The sequence below is a fragment of the Notolepis coatsorum genome (genome assembly GCF_963971535.1).
Source record: "Notolepis coatsorum genome assembly, contig: SUPER_1_unloc_1, whole genome shotgun sequence".
NCBI lineage: Eukaryota > Metazoa > Chordata > Actinopteri > Aulopiformes > Paralepididae > Notolepis > Notolepis coatsorum.
In genome coordinates this window covers 899,192-915,126 of record NW_028174886.1, presented here as the reverse complement: position 1 = coordinate 915,126, position 15,935 = coordinate 899,192, and the positions used below count along the sequence as shown (strand labels likewise).

At 45.6% G+C, this 15,935-nt stretch overlaps 1 protein-coding gene across 1 annotated transcript in view; it reads left to right on the top strand.

The window, feature by feature from the left end:
* Positions 1 to 15,935, top strand: part of LOC311246262 (structural maintenance of chromosomes protein 6-like) — a gene marked incomplete at both ends in the record, with an annotated part of 159,261 nt that overhangs the window by 24,533 nt on the left and 118,793 nt on the right. Inside the window, 2 exon segments of the mRNA XM_084338477.1 lie at positions 11,093 to 11,194; positions 12,070 to 12,189. Of these exon segments, the coding sequence (XP_084194603.1) occupies positions 11,093 to 11,194; positions 12,070 to 12,189 (222 nt within the window).

Here is a 15,935-nt window from a genome sequence, read left to right as displayed (position 1 = left end):
TCAGTATCTGTACTAGATACTACATGTGATCTCTGGTCCCCCTCAGTATCTGTACTAGATACTACATGTGATCTCTGGTCCCCCTCAGTATCTGTACTAGATACTACATGTGATCTCTCGTCCCCCTCAGTATCTGTACTGGATACTACATGTGATCTCTGGTCCCCCTCAGTATCTGTACTAGATACTACATGTGATCTCTCGTCCCCCTCAGTATCTGTACTAGATACTACATGTGATCTCTCGTCCCCCTCAGTATCTGTACTAGATACTACATGTGATCTCTCGTCCCCCTCAGTATCTGTACTAGATACTACATGTGATCTCTGGTCCCCCTCAGTATCTGTACTGGATACTACATGTGATCTCTGGTCCCCCTCAGTATCTGTACTAGATACTACATGTGATCTCTCGTCCCCCTCAGTATCTGTACTAGATACTACATGTGATCTCTGGTCCCCCTCAGTATCTGTACTAGATACTACATGTGATCTCTCGTCCCCCTCAGTATCTGTACTAGATACTACATGTGATCTCTGGTCCCCCTCAGTATCTGTACTAGATACTACATGTGATCTCTCGTCCCCCTCAGTATCTGTACTAGATACTACATGTGATCTCTGGTCCCCCTCAGTATCTGTACTAGATACTACATGTGATCTCTGGTCCCCCTCAGTATCTGTACTGGATACTACATGTGATCTCTGGTCCCCCTCAGTATCTGTACTAGATACTACATGTGATCTCTGGTCCCCCTCAGTATCTGTACTAGATACTACATGTGATCTCTGGTCCCCCTCAGTATCTGTACTAGATACTACATGTGATCTCTGGTCCCCCTCAGTATCTGTACTAGATACTACATGTGATCTCTGGTCCCCCTCAGTATCTGTACTGGATACTACATGTGATCTCTGGTCCCCCTCAGTATCTGTACTAGATACTACATGTGATCTCTCGTCCCCCTCAGTATCTGTACTAGATACTACATGTGATCTCTCGTCCCCCTCAGTATCTGTACTAGATACTACATGTGATCTCTGGTCCCCCTCAGTATCTGTACTGGATACTACATGTGATCTCTCGTCCCCATCAGTATCTGTACTAGATACTACATGTGATCTCTCGTCCCCCTCAGTATCTGTACTGGATACTACATGTGATCTCTCGTCCCCCTCAGTATCTGTACTAGATACTACATGTGATCTCTGGTCCCCCTCAGTATCTGTACTAGATACTACATGTGATCTCTCGTTCCCCTCAGTATCTGTACTAGATACTACATGTGATCTCTGGTCCCCCTCAGTATCTGTACTGGATACTACATGTGATCTCTGGTCCCCCTCAGTATCTGTACTGGATACTACATGTGATCTCTGGTCCCCCGCAGTATCTGTACTAGATACTACATGTGATCTCTCGTCCCCCTCAGTATCTGTACTAGATACTACATGTGATCTCTCGTCCCCCTCAGTATCTGTACTGGATACTACATGTGATCTCTGGTCCCCCGCAGTATCTGTACTAGATACTACATGTGATCTCTGGTCCCCCTCAGTATCTGTACTGGATACTACATGTGATCTCTGGTCCCCCTCAGTATCTGTACTAGATACTACATGTGATCTCTGGTCCCCCTCAGTATCTGTACTAGATACTACATGTGATCTCTGGTCCCCCTCAGTATCTGTACTAGATACTACATGTGATCTCTGGTCCCCCTCAGTATCTGTACTGGATACTACATGTGATCTCTGGTCCCCCTCAGTATCTGTACTAGATACTACATGTGATCTCTGGTCCCCCTCAGTATCTGTACTAGATACTACATGTGATCTCTGGTCCCCCTCAGTATCTGTACTGGATACTACATGTGATCTCTGGTCCCCCTCAGTATCTGTACTAGATACTACATGTGATCTCTCGTCCCCCTCAGTATCTGTACTAGATACTACATGTGATCTCTCGTCCCCCTCAGTATCTGTACTGGATACTACATGTGATCTCTCGTCCCCCTCAGTATCTGTACTAGATACTACATGTGATCTCTCGTCCCCCTCAGTATCTGTACTAGATACTACATGTGATCTCTGGTCCCCCTCAGTATCTGTACTAGATACTACATGTGATCTCTGGTCCCCCTCAGTATCTGTACTAGATACTACATGTGATCTCTCGTCCCCCTCAGTATCTGTACTAGATACTACATGTGATCTCTGGTCCCCCTCAGTATCTGTACTGGATACTACATGTGATCTCTGGTCCCCCTCAGTATCTGTACTAGATACTACATGTGATCTCTGGTCCCCCTCAGTATCTGTACTGGATACTACATGTGATCTCTCGTCCTCCTCAGTATCTGTACTAGATACTACATGTGATCTCTCGTCCCCCTCAGTATCTGTACTAGATACTACATGTGATCTCTGGTCCCCCTCAGTATCTGTACTAGATACTACATGTGATCTCTCGTCCCCCTCAGTATCTGTACTGGATACTACATGTGATCTCTGGTCCCCCTCAGTATCTGTACTAGATACTACATGTGATCTCTGGTCCCCCTCAGTATCTGTACTAGATACTACATGTGATCTCTCGTCCCCCTCAGTATCTGTACTGGATACTACATGTGATCTCTGGTCCCCCTCAGTATCTGTACTAGATACTACATGTGATCTCTCGTCCTCCTCAGTATCTGTACTAGATACTACATGTGATCTCTCGTCCCCCTCAGTATCTGTACTAGATACTACATGTGATCTCTCGTCCCCCTCAGTATCTGTACTGGATACTACATGTGATCTCTGGTCCCCCTCAGTATCTGTACTAGATACTACATGTGATCTCTCGTCCCCCTCTGTATCTGTACTAGATACTACATGTGATCTCTCGTCCCCCTCAGTATCTGTACTAGATACTACATGTGATCTCTCGTCCCCCTCAGTATCTGTACTGGATACTACATGTGATCTCTCGTCCCCCTCAGTATCTGTACTGGATACTACATGTGATCTCTGGTCCCCCTCAGTATCTGTACTAGATACTACATGTGATCTCTCGTCCCCCTCAGTATCTGTACTGGATACTACATGTGATCTCTGGTCCCCCTCAGTATCTGTACTGGATACTACATGTGATCTCTCGTCCCCCTCAGTATCTGTACTAGATACTACATGTGATCTCTGGTCCCCCTCAGTATCTGTACTAGATACTACATGTGATCTCTGGTCCCCCTCAGTATCTGTACTAGATACTACATGTGATCTCTCGCCCCCCTCAGTATCTGTACTAGATACTACATGTGATCTCTCGTCCCCCTCAGTATCTGTACTAGATACTACATGTGATCTCTGGTCCCCCTCAGTATCTGTACTGGATACTACATGTGATCTCTCGTCCCCCTCAGTATCTGTACTAGATACTACATGTGATCTCTGGTCCCCCTCAGTATCTGTACTAGATACTACATGTGATCTCTGGTCCCCCTCAGTATCTGTACTAGATACTACATGTGATCTCTCGTCCCCCTCAGTACCTGTACTGGATACTACATGTGATCTCTGGTCCCCCTCAGTATCTGTACTAGATACTACATGTGATCTCTGGTCCCCCTCAGTATCTGTACTAGATACTACATGTGATCTTTCGTCCCCCTCAGTATCTGTACTGGATACTACATGTGATCTCTCGTCCCCCTCAGTATCTGTACTAGATACTACATGTGATCTCTGGTCCCCCTCAGTATCTGTACTAGATACTACATGTGATCTCTGGTCCCCCTCAGTATCTGTACTAGATACTACATGTGATCTCTGGTCCCCCTCAGTATCTGTACTAGATACTACATGTGATCTCTGGTCCCCCTCAGTATCTGTACTGGATACTACATGTGATCTCTGGTCCCCCTCAGTATCTGTACTAGATACTACATGTGATCTCTCGTCCCCCTCAGTATCTGTACTAGATACTACATGTGATCTCTCGTCCCCCTCAGTATCTGTACTAGATACTACATGTGATCTCTGGTCCCCCTCAGTATCTGTACTAGATACTACATGTGATCTCTCGTCCCCCTCAGTATCTGTACTAGATACTACATGTGATCTCTGGTCCCCCTCAGTATCTGTACTGGATACTACATGTGATCTCTCGTCCTCCTCAGTATCTGTACTAGATACTACATGTGATCTCTGGTCCCCCTCAGTATCTGTACTGGATACTACATGTGATCTCTGGTCCCCCTCAGTATCTGTACTAGATACTACATGTGATCTCTCGTCCCCCTCAGTATCTGTACTAGATACTACATGTGATCTCTGGTCCCCCTCAGTATCTGTACTAGATACTACATGTGATCTCTGGTCCCCCTCAGTATCTGTACTAGATACTACATGTGATCTCTGGTCCCCCTCAGTATCTGTACTAGATACTACATGTGATCTCTCGTCCCCCTCAGTATCTGTACTAGATACTACATGTGATCTCTGGTCCCCCTCAGTATCTGTACTGGATACTACATGTGATCTCTGGTCCCCCTCAGTATCTGTACTGGATACTACATGTGATCTCTGGTCCCCCTCAGTATCTGTACTGGATACTACATGTGATCTCTGGTCCCCCTCAGTATCTGTACTGGATACTACATGTGATCTCTGGTCCCCCTCAGTATCTGTACTAGATACTACATGTGATCTCTGGTCCCCCTCAGTATCTGTACTAGATACTACATGTGATCTCTGGTCCCCCTCAGTATCTGTACTAGATACTACATGTGATCTCTGGTCCCCCTCAGTATCTGTACTAGATACTACATGTGATCTCTCGTCCCCCTCAGTATCTGTACTAGATACTACATGTGATCTCTCGTCCCCCTCAGTATCTGTACTGGATACTACATGTGATCTCTGGTCCCCCTCAGTATCTGTACTAGATACTACATGTGATCTCTGGTCCCCCTCAGTATCTGTACTAGATACTACATGTGATCTCTGGTCCCCCTCAGTATCTGTACTAGATACTACATGTGATCTCTCGTCCCCCTCAGTATCTGTACTAGATACTACATGTGATCTCTCGTCCCCCTCAGTATCTGTACTAGATACTACATGTGATCTCTCGTCCCCCTCAGTATCTGTACTGGATACTACATGTGATCTCTGGTCCCCCTCAGTATCTGTACTGGATACTACATGTGATCTCTGGTCCCCCTCAGTATCTGTACTGGATACTACATGTGATCTCTGGTCCCCCTCAGTATCTGTACTAGATACTACATGTGATCTCTGGTCCCCCTCAGTATCTGTACTAGATACTACATGTGATCTCTGGTCCCCCTCAGTATCTGTACTAGATACTACATGTGATCTCTGGTCCCCCTCAGTATCTGTACTAGATACTACATGTGATCTCTGGTCCCCCTCAGTATCTGTACTAGATACTACATGTGATCTCTGGTCCCCCTCAGTATCTGTACTAGATACTACATGTGATCTCTGGTCCCCCTCAGTATCTGTACTAGATACTACATGTGATCTCTGGTCCCCCTCAGTATCTGTACTGGATACTACATGTGATCTCTGGTCCCCCTCAGTATCTGTACTAGATACTACATGTGATCTCTCGTCCCCCTCAGTATCTGTACTGGATACTACATGTGATCTCTCATCCCCCTCAGTATCTGTACTAGATACTACATGTGATCTCTGGTCCCCCTCAGTATCTGTACTAGATACTACATGTGATCTCTCGTCCCCCTCAGTATCTGTACTAGATACTACATGTGATCTCTCATCCCCCTCAGTATCTGTACTAGATACTACATGTGATCTCTCGTCCCCCTCAGTATCTGTACTGGATACTACATGTGATCTCTCGTCCCCCTCAGTATCTGTACTAGATACTACATGTGATCTCTGGTCCCCCTCAGTATCTGTACTAGATACTACATGTGATCTCTGGTCCCCCTCAGTATCTGTACTAGATACTACATGTGATCTCTGGTCCCCCTCAGTATCTGTACTAGATACTACATGTGATCTCTCGTCCCCCTCAGTATCTGTACTGGATACTACATGTGATCTCTCATCCCCCTCAGTATCTGTACTGGATACTACATGTGATCTCTGGTCCCCCTCAGTATCTGTACTGGATACTACATGTGATCTCTGGTCCCCCTCAGTATCTGTACTAGATACTACATGTGATCTCTGGTCCCCCTCAGTATCTGTACTAGATACTACATGTGATCTCTGGTCCCCCTCAGTATCTGTACTAGATACTACATGTGATCTCTGGTCCCCCTCAGTATCTGTACTGGATACTACATGTGATCTCTGGTCCCCCTCAGTATCTGTACTAGATACTACATGTGATCTCTGGTCCCCCTCAGTATCTGTACTAGATACTACATGTGATCTCTCGTCCCCCTCAGTATCTGTACTGGATACTACATGTGATCTCTGGTCCCCCTCAGTATCTGTACTAGATACTACATGTGATCTCTGGTCCCCCTCAGTATCTGTACTAGATACTACATGTGATCTCTCGTCCCCCTCAGTATCTGTACTAGATACTACATGTGATCTCTGGTCCCCCTCAGTATCTGTACTAGATACTACATGTGATCTCTGGTCCCCCTCAGTATCTGTACTAGATACTACATGTGATCTCTCGTCCCCCTCAGTATCTGTACTAGATACTACATGTGATCTCTGGTCCCCCTCAGTATCTGTACTAGATACTACATGTGATCTCTCGTCCCCCTCAGTATCTGTACTAGATACTACATGTGATCTCTGGTCCCCCTCAGTATCTGTACTGGATACTACATGTGATCTCTGGTCCCCCTCAGTATCTGTACTAGATACTACATGTGATCTCTCGTCCCCCTCAGTATCTGTACTAGATACTACATGTGATCTCTGGTCCCCCTCAGTATCTGTACTAGATACTACATGTGATCTCTCGTCCCCCTCAGTATCTGTACTGGATACTACATGTGATCTCTGGTCCCCCTCAGTATCTGTACTAGATACTACATGTGATCTCTCGTCCCCCTCAGTATCTGTACTAGATACTACATGTGATCTCTGGTCCCCCTCAGTATCTGTACTAGATACTACATGTGATCTCTCGTCCCCCTCAGTATCTGTACTAGATACTACATGTGATCTCTCGTCCCCCTCAGTATCTGTACTGGATACTACATGTGATCTCTCATCCCCCTCAGTATCTGTACTGGATACTACATGTGATCTCTCGTCCCCCTCAGTATCTGTACTAGATACTACATGTGATCTCTGGTCCCCCTCAGTATCTGTACTAGATACTACATGTGATCTCTCGTCCCCCTCAGTATCTGTACTAGATACTACATGTGATCTCTGGTCCCCCTCAGTATCTGTACTAGATACTACATGTGATCTCTCGTCCCCCTCAGTATCTGTACTGGATACTACATGTGATCTCTGGTCACCCTCAGTATCTGTACTAGATACTACATGTGATCTCTCGTCCCCCTCAGTATCTGTACTGGATACTACATGTGATCTCTCGTCCCCCTCAGTATCTGTACTAGATACTACATGTGATCTCTCGTCCCCCTCAGTATCTGTACTAGATACTACATGTGATCTCTGGTCCCCCTCAGTATCTGTACTAGATACTACATGTGATCTCTGGTCCCCCTCAGTATCTGTACTGGATACTACATGTGATCTCTCGTCCCCCTCAGTATCTGTACTAGATACTACATGTGATCTCTGGTCCCCCTCAGTATCTGTACTAGATACTACATGTGATCTCTGGTCCCCCTCAGTATCTGTACTAGATACTACATGTGATCTCTGGTCCCCCTCAGTATCTGTACTAGATACTACATGTGATCTCTCGTCCCCCTCAGTATCTGTACTGGATACTACATGTGATCTCTCATCCCCCTCAGTATCTGTACTGGATACTACATGTGATCTCTGGTCCCCCTCAGTATCTGTACTGGATACTACATGTGATCTCTGGTCCCCCTCAGTATCTGTACTAGATACTACATGTGATCTCTGGTCCCCCTCAGTATCTGTACTAGATACTACATGTGATCTCTGGTCCCCCTCAGTATCTGTACTAGATACTACATGTGATCTCTGGTCCCCCTCAGTATCTGTACTGGATACTACATGTGATCTCTGGTCCCCCTCAGTATCTGTACTAGATACTACATGTGATCTCTGGTCCCCCTCAGTATCTGTACTAGATACTACATGTGATCTCTCGTCCCCCTCAGTATCTGTACTGGATACTACATGTGATCTCTGGTCCCCCTCAGTATCTGTACTAGATACTACATGTGATCTCTGGTCCCCCTCAGTATCTGTACTAGATACTACATGTGATCTCTCGTCCCCCTCAGTATCTGTACTAGATACTACATGTGATCTCTGGTCCCCCTCAGTATCTGTACTAGATACTACATGTGATCTCTGGTCCCCCTCAGTATCTGTACTAGATACTACATGTGATCTCTCGTCCCCCTCAGTATCTGTACTAGATACTACATGTGATCTCTGGTCCCCCTCAGTATCTGTACTAGATACTACATGTGATCTCTCGTCCCCCTCAGTATCTGTACTAGATACTACATGTGATCTCTGGTCCCCCTCAGTATCTGTACTGGATACTACATGTGATCTCTGGTCCCCCTCAGTATCTGTACTAGATACTACATGTGATCTCTCGTCCCCCTCAGTATCTGTACTAGATACTACATGTGATCTCTGGTCCCCCTCAGTATCTGTACTAGATACTACATGTGATCTCTCGTCCCCCTCAGTATCTGTACTGGATACTACATGTGATCTCTGGTCCCCCTCAGTATCTGTACTAGATACTACATGTGATCTCTCGTCCCCCTCAGTATCTGTACTAGATACTACATGTGATCTCTGGTCCCCCTCAGTATCTGTACTAGATACTACATGTGATCTCTCGTCCCCCTCAGTATCTGTACTAGATACTACATGTGATCTCTCGTCCCCCTCAGTATCTGTACTGGATACTACATGTGATCTCTCATCCCCCTCAGTATCTGTACTGGATACTACATGTGATCTCTCGTCCCCCTCAGTATCTGTACTAGATACTACATGTGATCTCTGGTCCCCCTCAGTATCTGTACTAGATACTACATGTGATCTCTCGTCCCCCTCAGTATCTGTACTAGATACTACATGTGATCTCTGGTCCCCCTCAGTATCTGTACTAGATACTACATGTGATCTCTCGTCCCCCTCAGTATCTGTACTGGATACTACATGTGATCTCTGGTCACCCTCAGTATCTGTACTAGATACTACATGTGATCTCTCGTCCCCCTCAGTATCTGTACTGGATACTACATGTGATCTCTCGTCCCCCTCAGTATCTGTACTAGATACTACATGTGATCTCTCGTCCCCCTCAGTATCTGTACTAGATACTACATGTGATCTCTGGTCCCCCTCAGTATCTGTACTAGATACTACATGTGATCTCTGGTCCCCCTCAGTATCTGTACTGGATACTACATGTGATCTCTCGTCCCCCTCAGTATCTGTACTGGATACTACATGTGATCTCTGGTCCCCCTCAGTATCTGTACTAGATACTACATGTGATCTCTCGTCCCCCTCAGTATCTGTACTAGATACTACATGTGATCTCTCGTCCCCCTCAGTATCTGTACTAGATACTACATGTGATCTCTCGTCCCCCTCAGTATCTGTACTGGATACTACATGTGATCTCTGGTCCCCCTCAGTATCTGTACTAGATACTACATGTGATCTCTGGTCCCCCTCAGTATCTGTACTGGATACTACATGTGATCTCTCGTCCCCCTCAGTATCTGTACTGGATACTACATGTGATCTCTGGTCCCCCTCAGTATCTGTACTGGATACTACATGTGATCTCTGGTCCCCCTCAGTATCTGTACTAGATACTACATGTGATCTCTGGTCCCCCTCAGTATCTGTACTAGATACTACATGTGATCTCTGGTCCCCCTCAGTATCTGTACTAGATACTACATGTGATCTCTCGTCCCCCTCAGTATCTGTACTAGATACTACATGTGATCTCTCGTCCCCCTCAGTATCTGTACTAGATACTACATGTGATCTCTCGTCCCCCACAGTATCTGTACTGGATACTACATGTGATCTCTCGTCCCCCTCAGTATCTGTACTAGATACTACATGTGATCTCTCGTCCCCCTCAGTATCTGTACTAGATACTACATGTGATCTCTGGTCCCCCTCAGTATCTGTACTGGATACTACATGTGATCTCTGGTCCCCCTCAGTATCTGTACTGGATACTACATGTGATCTCTGGTCCCCCTCAGTATCTGTACTAGATACTACATGTGATCTCTGGTCCCCCTCAGTATCTGTACTAGATACTACATGTGATCTCTCGCCCCCCTCAGTATCTGTACTAGATACTACATGTGATCTCTGGTCCCCCTCAGTATCTGTACTGGATACTACATGTGATCTCTCGTCCCCCTCAGTATCTGTACTGGATACTACATGTGATCTCTGGTCCCCCTCAGTATCTGTACTAGATACTACATGTGATCTCTGGTCCCCCTCAGTATCTGTACTGGATACTACATGTGATCTCTGGTCCCCCTCAGTATCTGTACTAGATACTACATGTGATCTCTCGTCCCCCTCAGTATCTGTACTAGATACTACATGTGATCTCTGGTCCCCCTCAGTATCTGTACTAGATACTACATGTGATCTCTGGTCCCCCTCAGTATCTGTACTAGATACTACATGTGATCTCTGGTCCCCCTCAGTATCTGTACTAGATACTACATGTGATCTCTGGTCCCCCTCAGTATCTGTACTAGATACTACATGTGATCTCTGGTCCCCCTCAGTATCTGTACTAGATACTACATGTGATCTCTCGTCCCCCTCAGTATCTGTACTAGATACTACATGTGATCTCTGGTCCCCCTCAGTATCTGTACTGGATACTACATGTGATCTCTGGTCCCCCTCAGTATCTGTACTAGATACTACATGTGATCTCTCGTCCCCCTCAGCTCTTCATGAAAGCCACCCAGTTGGAGCAGTTGAAGGAGGACTTTATCCACATCAAGTCCACCAAGAACGTGACCCAGGACCTCATGGAACAACACAAGGAGGTATTAAAACTCCCACACTATGGAGGACATACTTAACCACCCACCCACACTAGAGAGTGTGTATACTTAACCACCCTAAACACCCATACCATTGAGCCACCACTAGGGGCAGTGTGGCGTATGAATGAATGACTGACTGACTCTATAGGAATGGGTGAGTTAGTGTGACATTGCCGCCGTTCTTTGCTGGCCTCCCCTAATTTGACCATCCTGCTCTCATCCACTACAATAGACCTATCTCAAACCCTGTCCTCTTTTCTTGATCCTCCTTTGTTTGTCCGAGGTACGCGACAGTTGTGATTGGAGGATCAAGAAAAGAGGGCAGGGTTTGAGATAGGTCCATTATATTGTTTGCCGTCTACATCATCCCATGTGAGGTTTCTCTCCTCCACGTCGCCTGTGGTGCTTCTTTCTTATTGCTAGGTTTTTAGTGAGTTTTCCCCTTATCTTCATTGGGGAATGTCTGAGAGTGTCGCATATTTAATTTTTTTTTTACTTGTTCAAAGAACACTTGTACAGCCGTGGGGGGCATTGCATTGCCTTGTGATTTCGGGCTTTACAAATACATTTGAATTGATTTGTGAATGCAGCATAAGGGTTTGTGTCCGTATAGCGTATTTCAAAGGCGCAAAAATCGCGATTCTAAACAATAAAATAACGAATGGATAACGTCAATCAAAAGCAAGAACGCTAGTCTGTCAGCCTTTTTTTCCTCTCTCTCACTGCAAGCGCTTCATCCCAGCGCCTTTCTGCCGGTGAAAAGCGCTATATTATGGACACGAGCCCCCCGACGTGCCATAGCCAGATTTCTCTCGGCACTCCCCTCATCATGGTCACCGTGGCTAAAAATTTACATGATTTGCTGCGTCTCTCAGACCTTAGCGGCCATGAAGAAGAACTATCTGGAGAAAGAGGACCTCTATAAGAGCCTGGCGTCGCTGGACGTCATGCAGGCCGAGCTGGAGGACCTGAACGGGCAGATGGCCTGGGCTCAGGTGAGACAGACGCACTGTGGTGCCGCAACCACACTGAGCTACACTACAGACACACTGAGCTACACTACAGTAGGGCTGACCCCTATTAATCGATTAGTTGACTAATCGGTCTAAAGGAGCCGTAGTCGACTGGCCAACCTCTTAGTCGAATATAAAAATAAAAATACAAAAAAAAATATTAATATTTTATTTTATTTTTATTTTTTTATCATTTTTTCCAAAAGAAAAGAGGCCTAGAAGCGTGGCTAGCGCTAATGGCACGCATACCAGAGGCTAACTGCCTACGAAAACAGGCACAGAGGCACTGAAAGAGGATTTCACCCATCTAATGAACACACTAGACTAAGACTAGACAAATATCAAGATGTATCCATCATTGGACCAATTGCATGCTTTTGCAGAGGACAAGAAGCCTTCAGTCGACTCCTTCAGACATTAAGCACCCCCCACAGCCCAAATGGAATGATACAAAATAATAAAGTTTAAAAATATTATACATACATACATAAATATCCTCAAACTAAATCCTCAATTTGAATAAAGTGATTAATCTGATTAAATTAGTATTTCCCCCCCCCCCCCCATTAAATCAACTTTCTTTAATGAATATAACTCATCAGTTTTAATACTATAATATTAGTGTAGCCTAATCTTTTTTCTTTTCTTTTTTTTTTTATAAAGAATTCGAATGTTGCTTTAGAATTCGAATGCCAACGTAAAGAACGAAGGTCCGAACGTTTGGGCTCAGCCCGACTACAGACACACTGAGCACTGTGTATTCTTGTGTATTCAATATCGCAAAGGCAAGGACAAATATAAAAAGTCAACGTATATCTGTTAAAGGGGCAAAATTATGGAATAGCTTTGACAAAGAAGTAAAAATGTGTAGTTCGCGACATACTTTTAAGAAATTACTCAAATATAAGGTGATACATAAATATAAAACCTCATTATTATCCTAGTTATATCTGATCTATAACATAGCTGTGTTCAAATAGTGACAAAGGGAAAAAGAAAAAGAAAAACATATTATATATGTAACTGAGGGGTACAATTCCCTGACTGTATTGATAAGTATGGTATCATTAAACCACTACCGTCTTATGTACATTCCTACTGGCCATACAGTACACAGGTATCTAATGATGAACACTTCCCCACAATGACTCGGTTCCACACAAAGCTGTATTTAAGTATTTATTAGCAGCAAAAGGTACATAATATACTTTACTTTACTTCACTTTGGATGCGCTTATAAGGCAAAGGAATGTGCATAGGCAAATCAATAACGAATGTCCATTCTCATATTACGCAGGCGATAGTCATACAACCTGAATCTTAGGGAATTATATCTATGGTACACTAGTAATATAGCGGGAGATACTGGTAGGGTCCCCCCGGTTGTAAGCCAGCAAGGGTAGAGGATTTGTCGGTAGTAGAGTCTGGGTCAACGATGATAAGGAGACTCCGAGTACAGGAGACGGTGCAATAAGATCTTGATCCGCAGACGAATACAGCTGTTCTCCGTAGCATGTAGCTCCACATGGAAGAAAGCTAGCCGGCCCCAGACTTCTGAGAGGCAGACTCGACGTGGCTCCTCACAGGTTAAATCCCACACACTTGTGGGTGTCGGCGATTCTCCGCTCCATTAATTACAGGACCAAAAGCAAATATAATCCAGCCGAAAAGGGCTATGCAGTCGTCGGTAGGTTATCCAGTGTACATAATCCACACGGTCCTCGTCTAGGGCCCCTCGGGTGAAAGCGCCATGGTAAGCAGCCCAGCCTGGATAAGCACTCTAGCTGATACGAGGAAACGTTGGTGATGCTGGTCACTGTAGAACTTTAGCCGCACGATACACTATACACAAATAGACTATTACTGACTTAATAGAATAGGTCGAACTCGACGGTACAGCGTTAAACTCTGACACTTCAGTTATTAATTCGCACGCGGTCTCAATGCTCTATTTGGGGCCAAACAGGCCATACTGCACCGCACGTCGTATCGTGGGTGAGGCTTCAACTTTAATTACTAAGTGCTTCTGTATTCACCTGCGCCGTATTTATACGCTTAGATGAATAAACTAGTACCAGCTTTATTCCTGTCTCATATCCTTGCGCAGTACCGTTCATGTCCAGACATGTCCCCGGCGGTGACTTTGAACCCGACATTGAAGGTATGGCCATGGCGCCTGTGGACCACTGTCCAATAGGAGAATGAAATATTATGGTCTGTACTAGGCTAAAGGGATATTCCGTGTATATGTACAAGGAATATACAAGACATATCAAACGATATACAAATATTATGCAATATATATCAATCAATAAATATATATATTCGGTTTAATCTGATCCTTCGTAACAGCCGCCTCCTAATTAGTCCCACCTAATTAGCTAAGCAGAGACAGATTAACCGCACTGTCCACTACTCAATGTCTGTTGTGAGGGTAGGGCAGTTCACAAAGTCATGGGGTCATGGTCGTCATCAATAGTATCGGGAAGCCTTGGCAACTCTATTAGCCAAGCCACGGGTCGGGTGTAGATCCGCCCTTGGACGAGCACTTCGGCCGTTCTGACCTTTCCGTCGGCACCAGTGATCACTTTGCTTACGCGGCCAGCCGGCCACATAGCTCGGGGTAGTGACTGGTCGATAATCATGACGACTGTTCCTTCTGTCAAATTGTCTCTCTCTTTCACCCATTTCTGGCGGGTCTGTAGAGACGGTAGATAGTGGAGTAGGAAGCTGTTCCAAAACTTGTCAGCCAATACTTGACTGTACCTCCACATTCTTCGGCCGTTCGCTTCTTCAGGCCTGTACACTGTCTGTGGTAGCGCAGGGTCCAGCCGCCCCATCAAGAGAGTGTTGGGGGTGACTGGGTCGACATCTGCTACATCACTTGAGACGTAACCGAGGGGCTTTGAGTTCAATACTCCCTCGATCTCCGTGAGGACTGTCATTAGGACTTCTTCCGCCACGGTCTGGGCCCCAAGCACGGCGTACAGGGCTGTCTTTATTGAACGTACTTCTCGTTCCCAAGTTCCACCGAAGTGAGGTGCATTCGAGGGATTAAACTGGAAATCAATCTGGTATGGAGCGAGGTGGGTCTTAAGTTCTGGGCCCATAGCTTGGAAGCTCTCTCTCAGCTCTCTTTCTCCGCCTTTGAAGTTTGTCCCGTGATCAGACAATAATATAGACGGTTTGCCTTTCCGCGATGTGAATCTTCGGAAGGCCATAAGGAATGAGTCTGTGCTCATGGTTGGAAGGAGTTCTATGTGCATCGCTCGGGTGGTCATGCATTTGAATACAATACCCCACCGCTTCTCGGTCCCTCTTCCTTTCTTTACATACAGCGGGCCGAAACAGTCCATACCGGTGGAGTGAAAAGGCTTGTCGCCGAGTCGGAGGCGACAGGGAGGTAGGTCAGCCATCCGGGGTATACTGGGCTGTGCTCGCCATTTACGACAGTCTAGACAAGTCCGCTGGAAACGTCGTACTGCTTCTCTCCCTTGCAGTATCCAATAACGATGTCTGATCTCCGCGAAGACTCTCTCTGCCCCGGCGTGATGCACATCCTCGTCGTATTTCTTTATGATCAGCTCTGTGACCTTGTGTCGGCTGTTTAAGACTATCGGGTACTTGACGTCATCCGGTAAGTCTGGAGCTCTCCGCAGACGACCACCCACTCTGATGAGATTATGGGCGTCGCTCTCGGGGGCTAGGTGGAGCAATCTGCTGTCTGA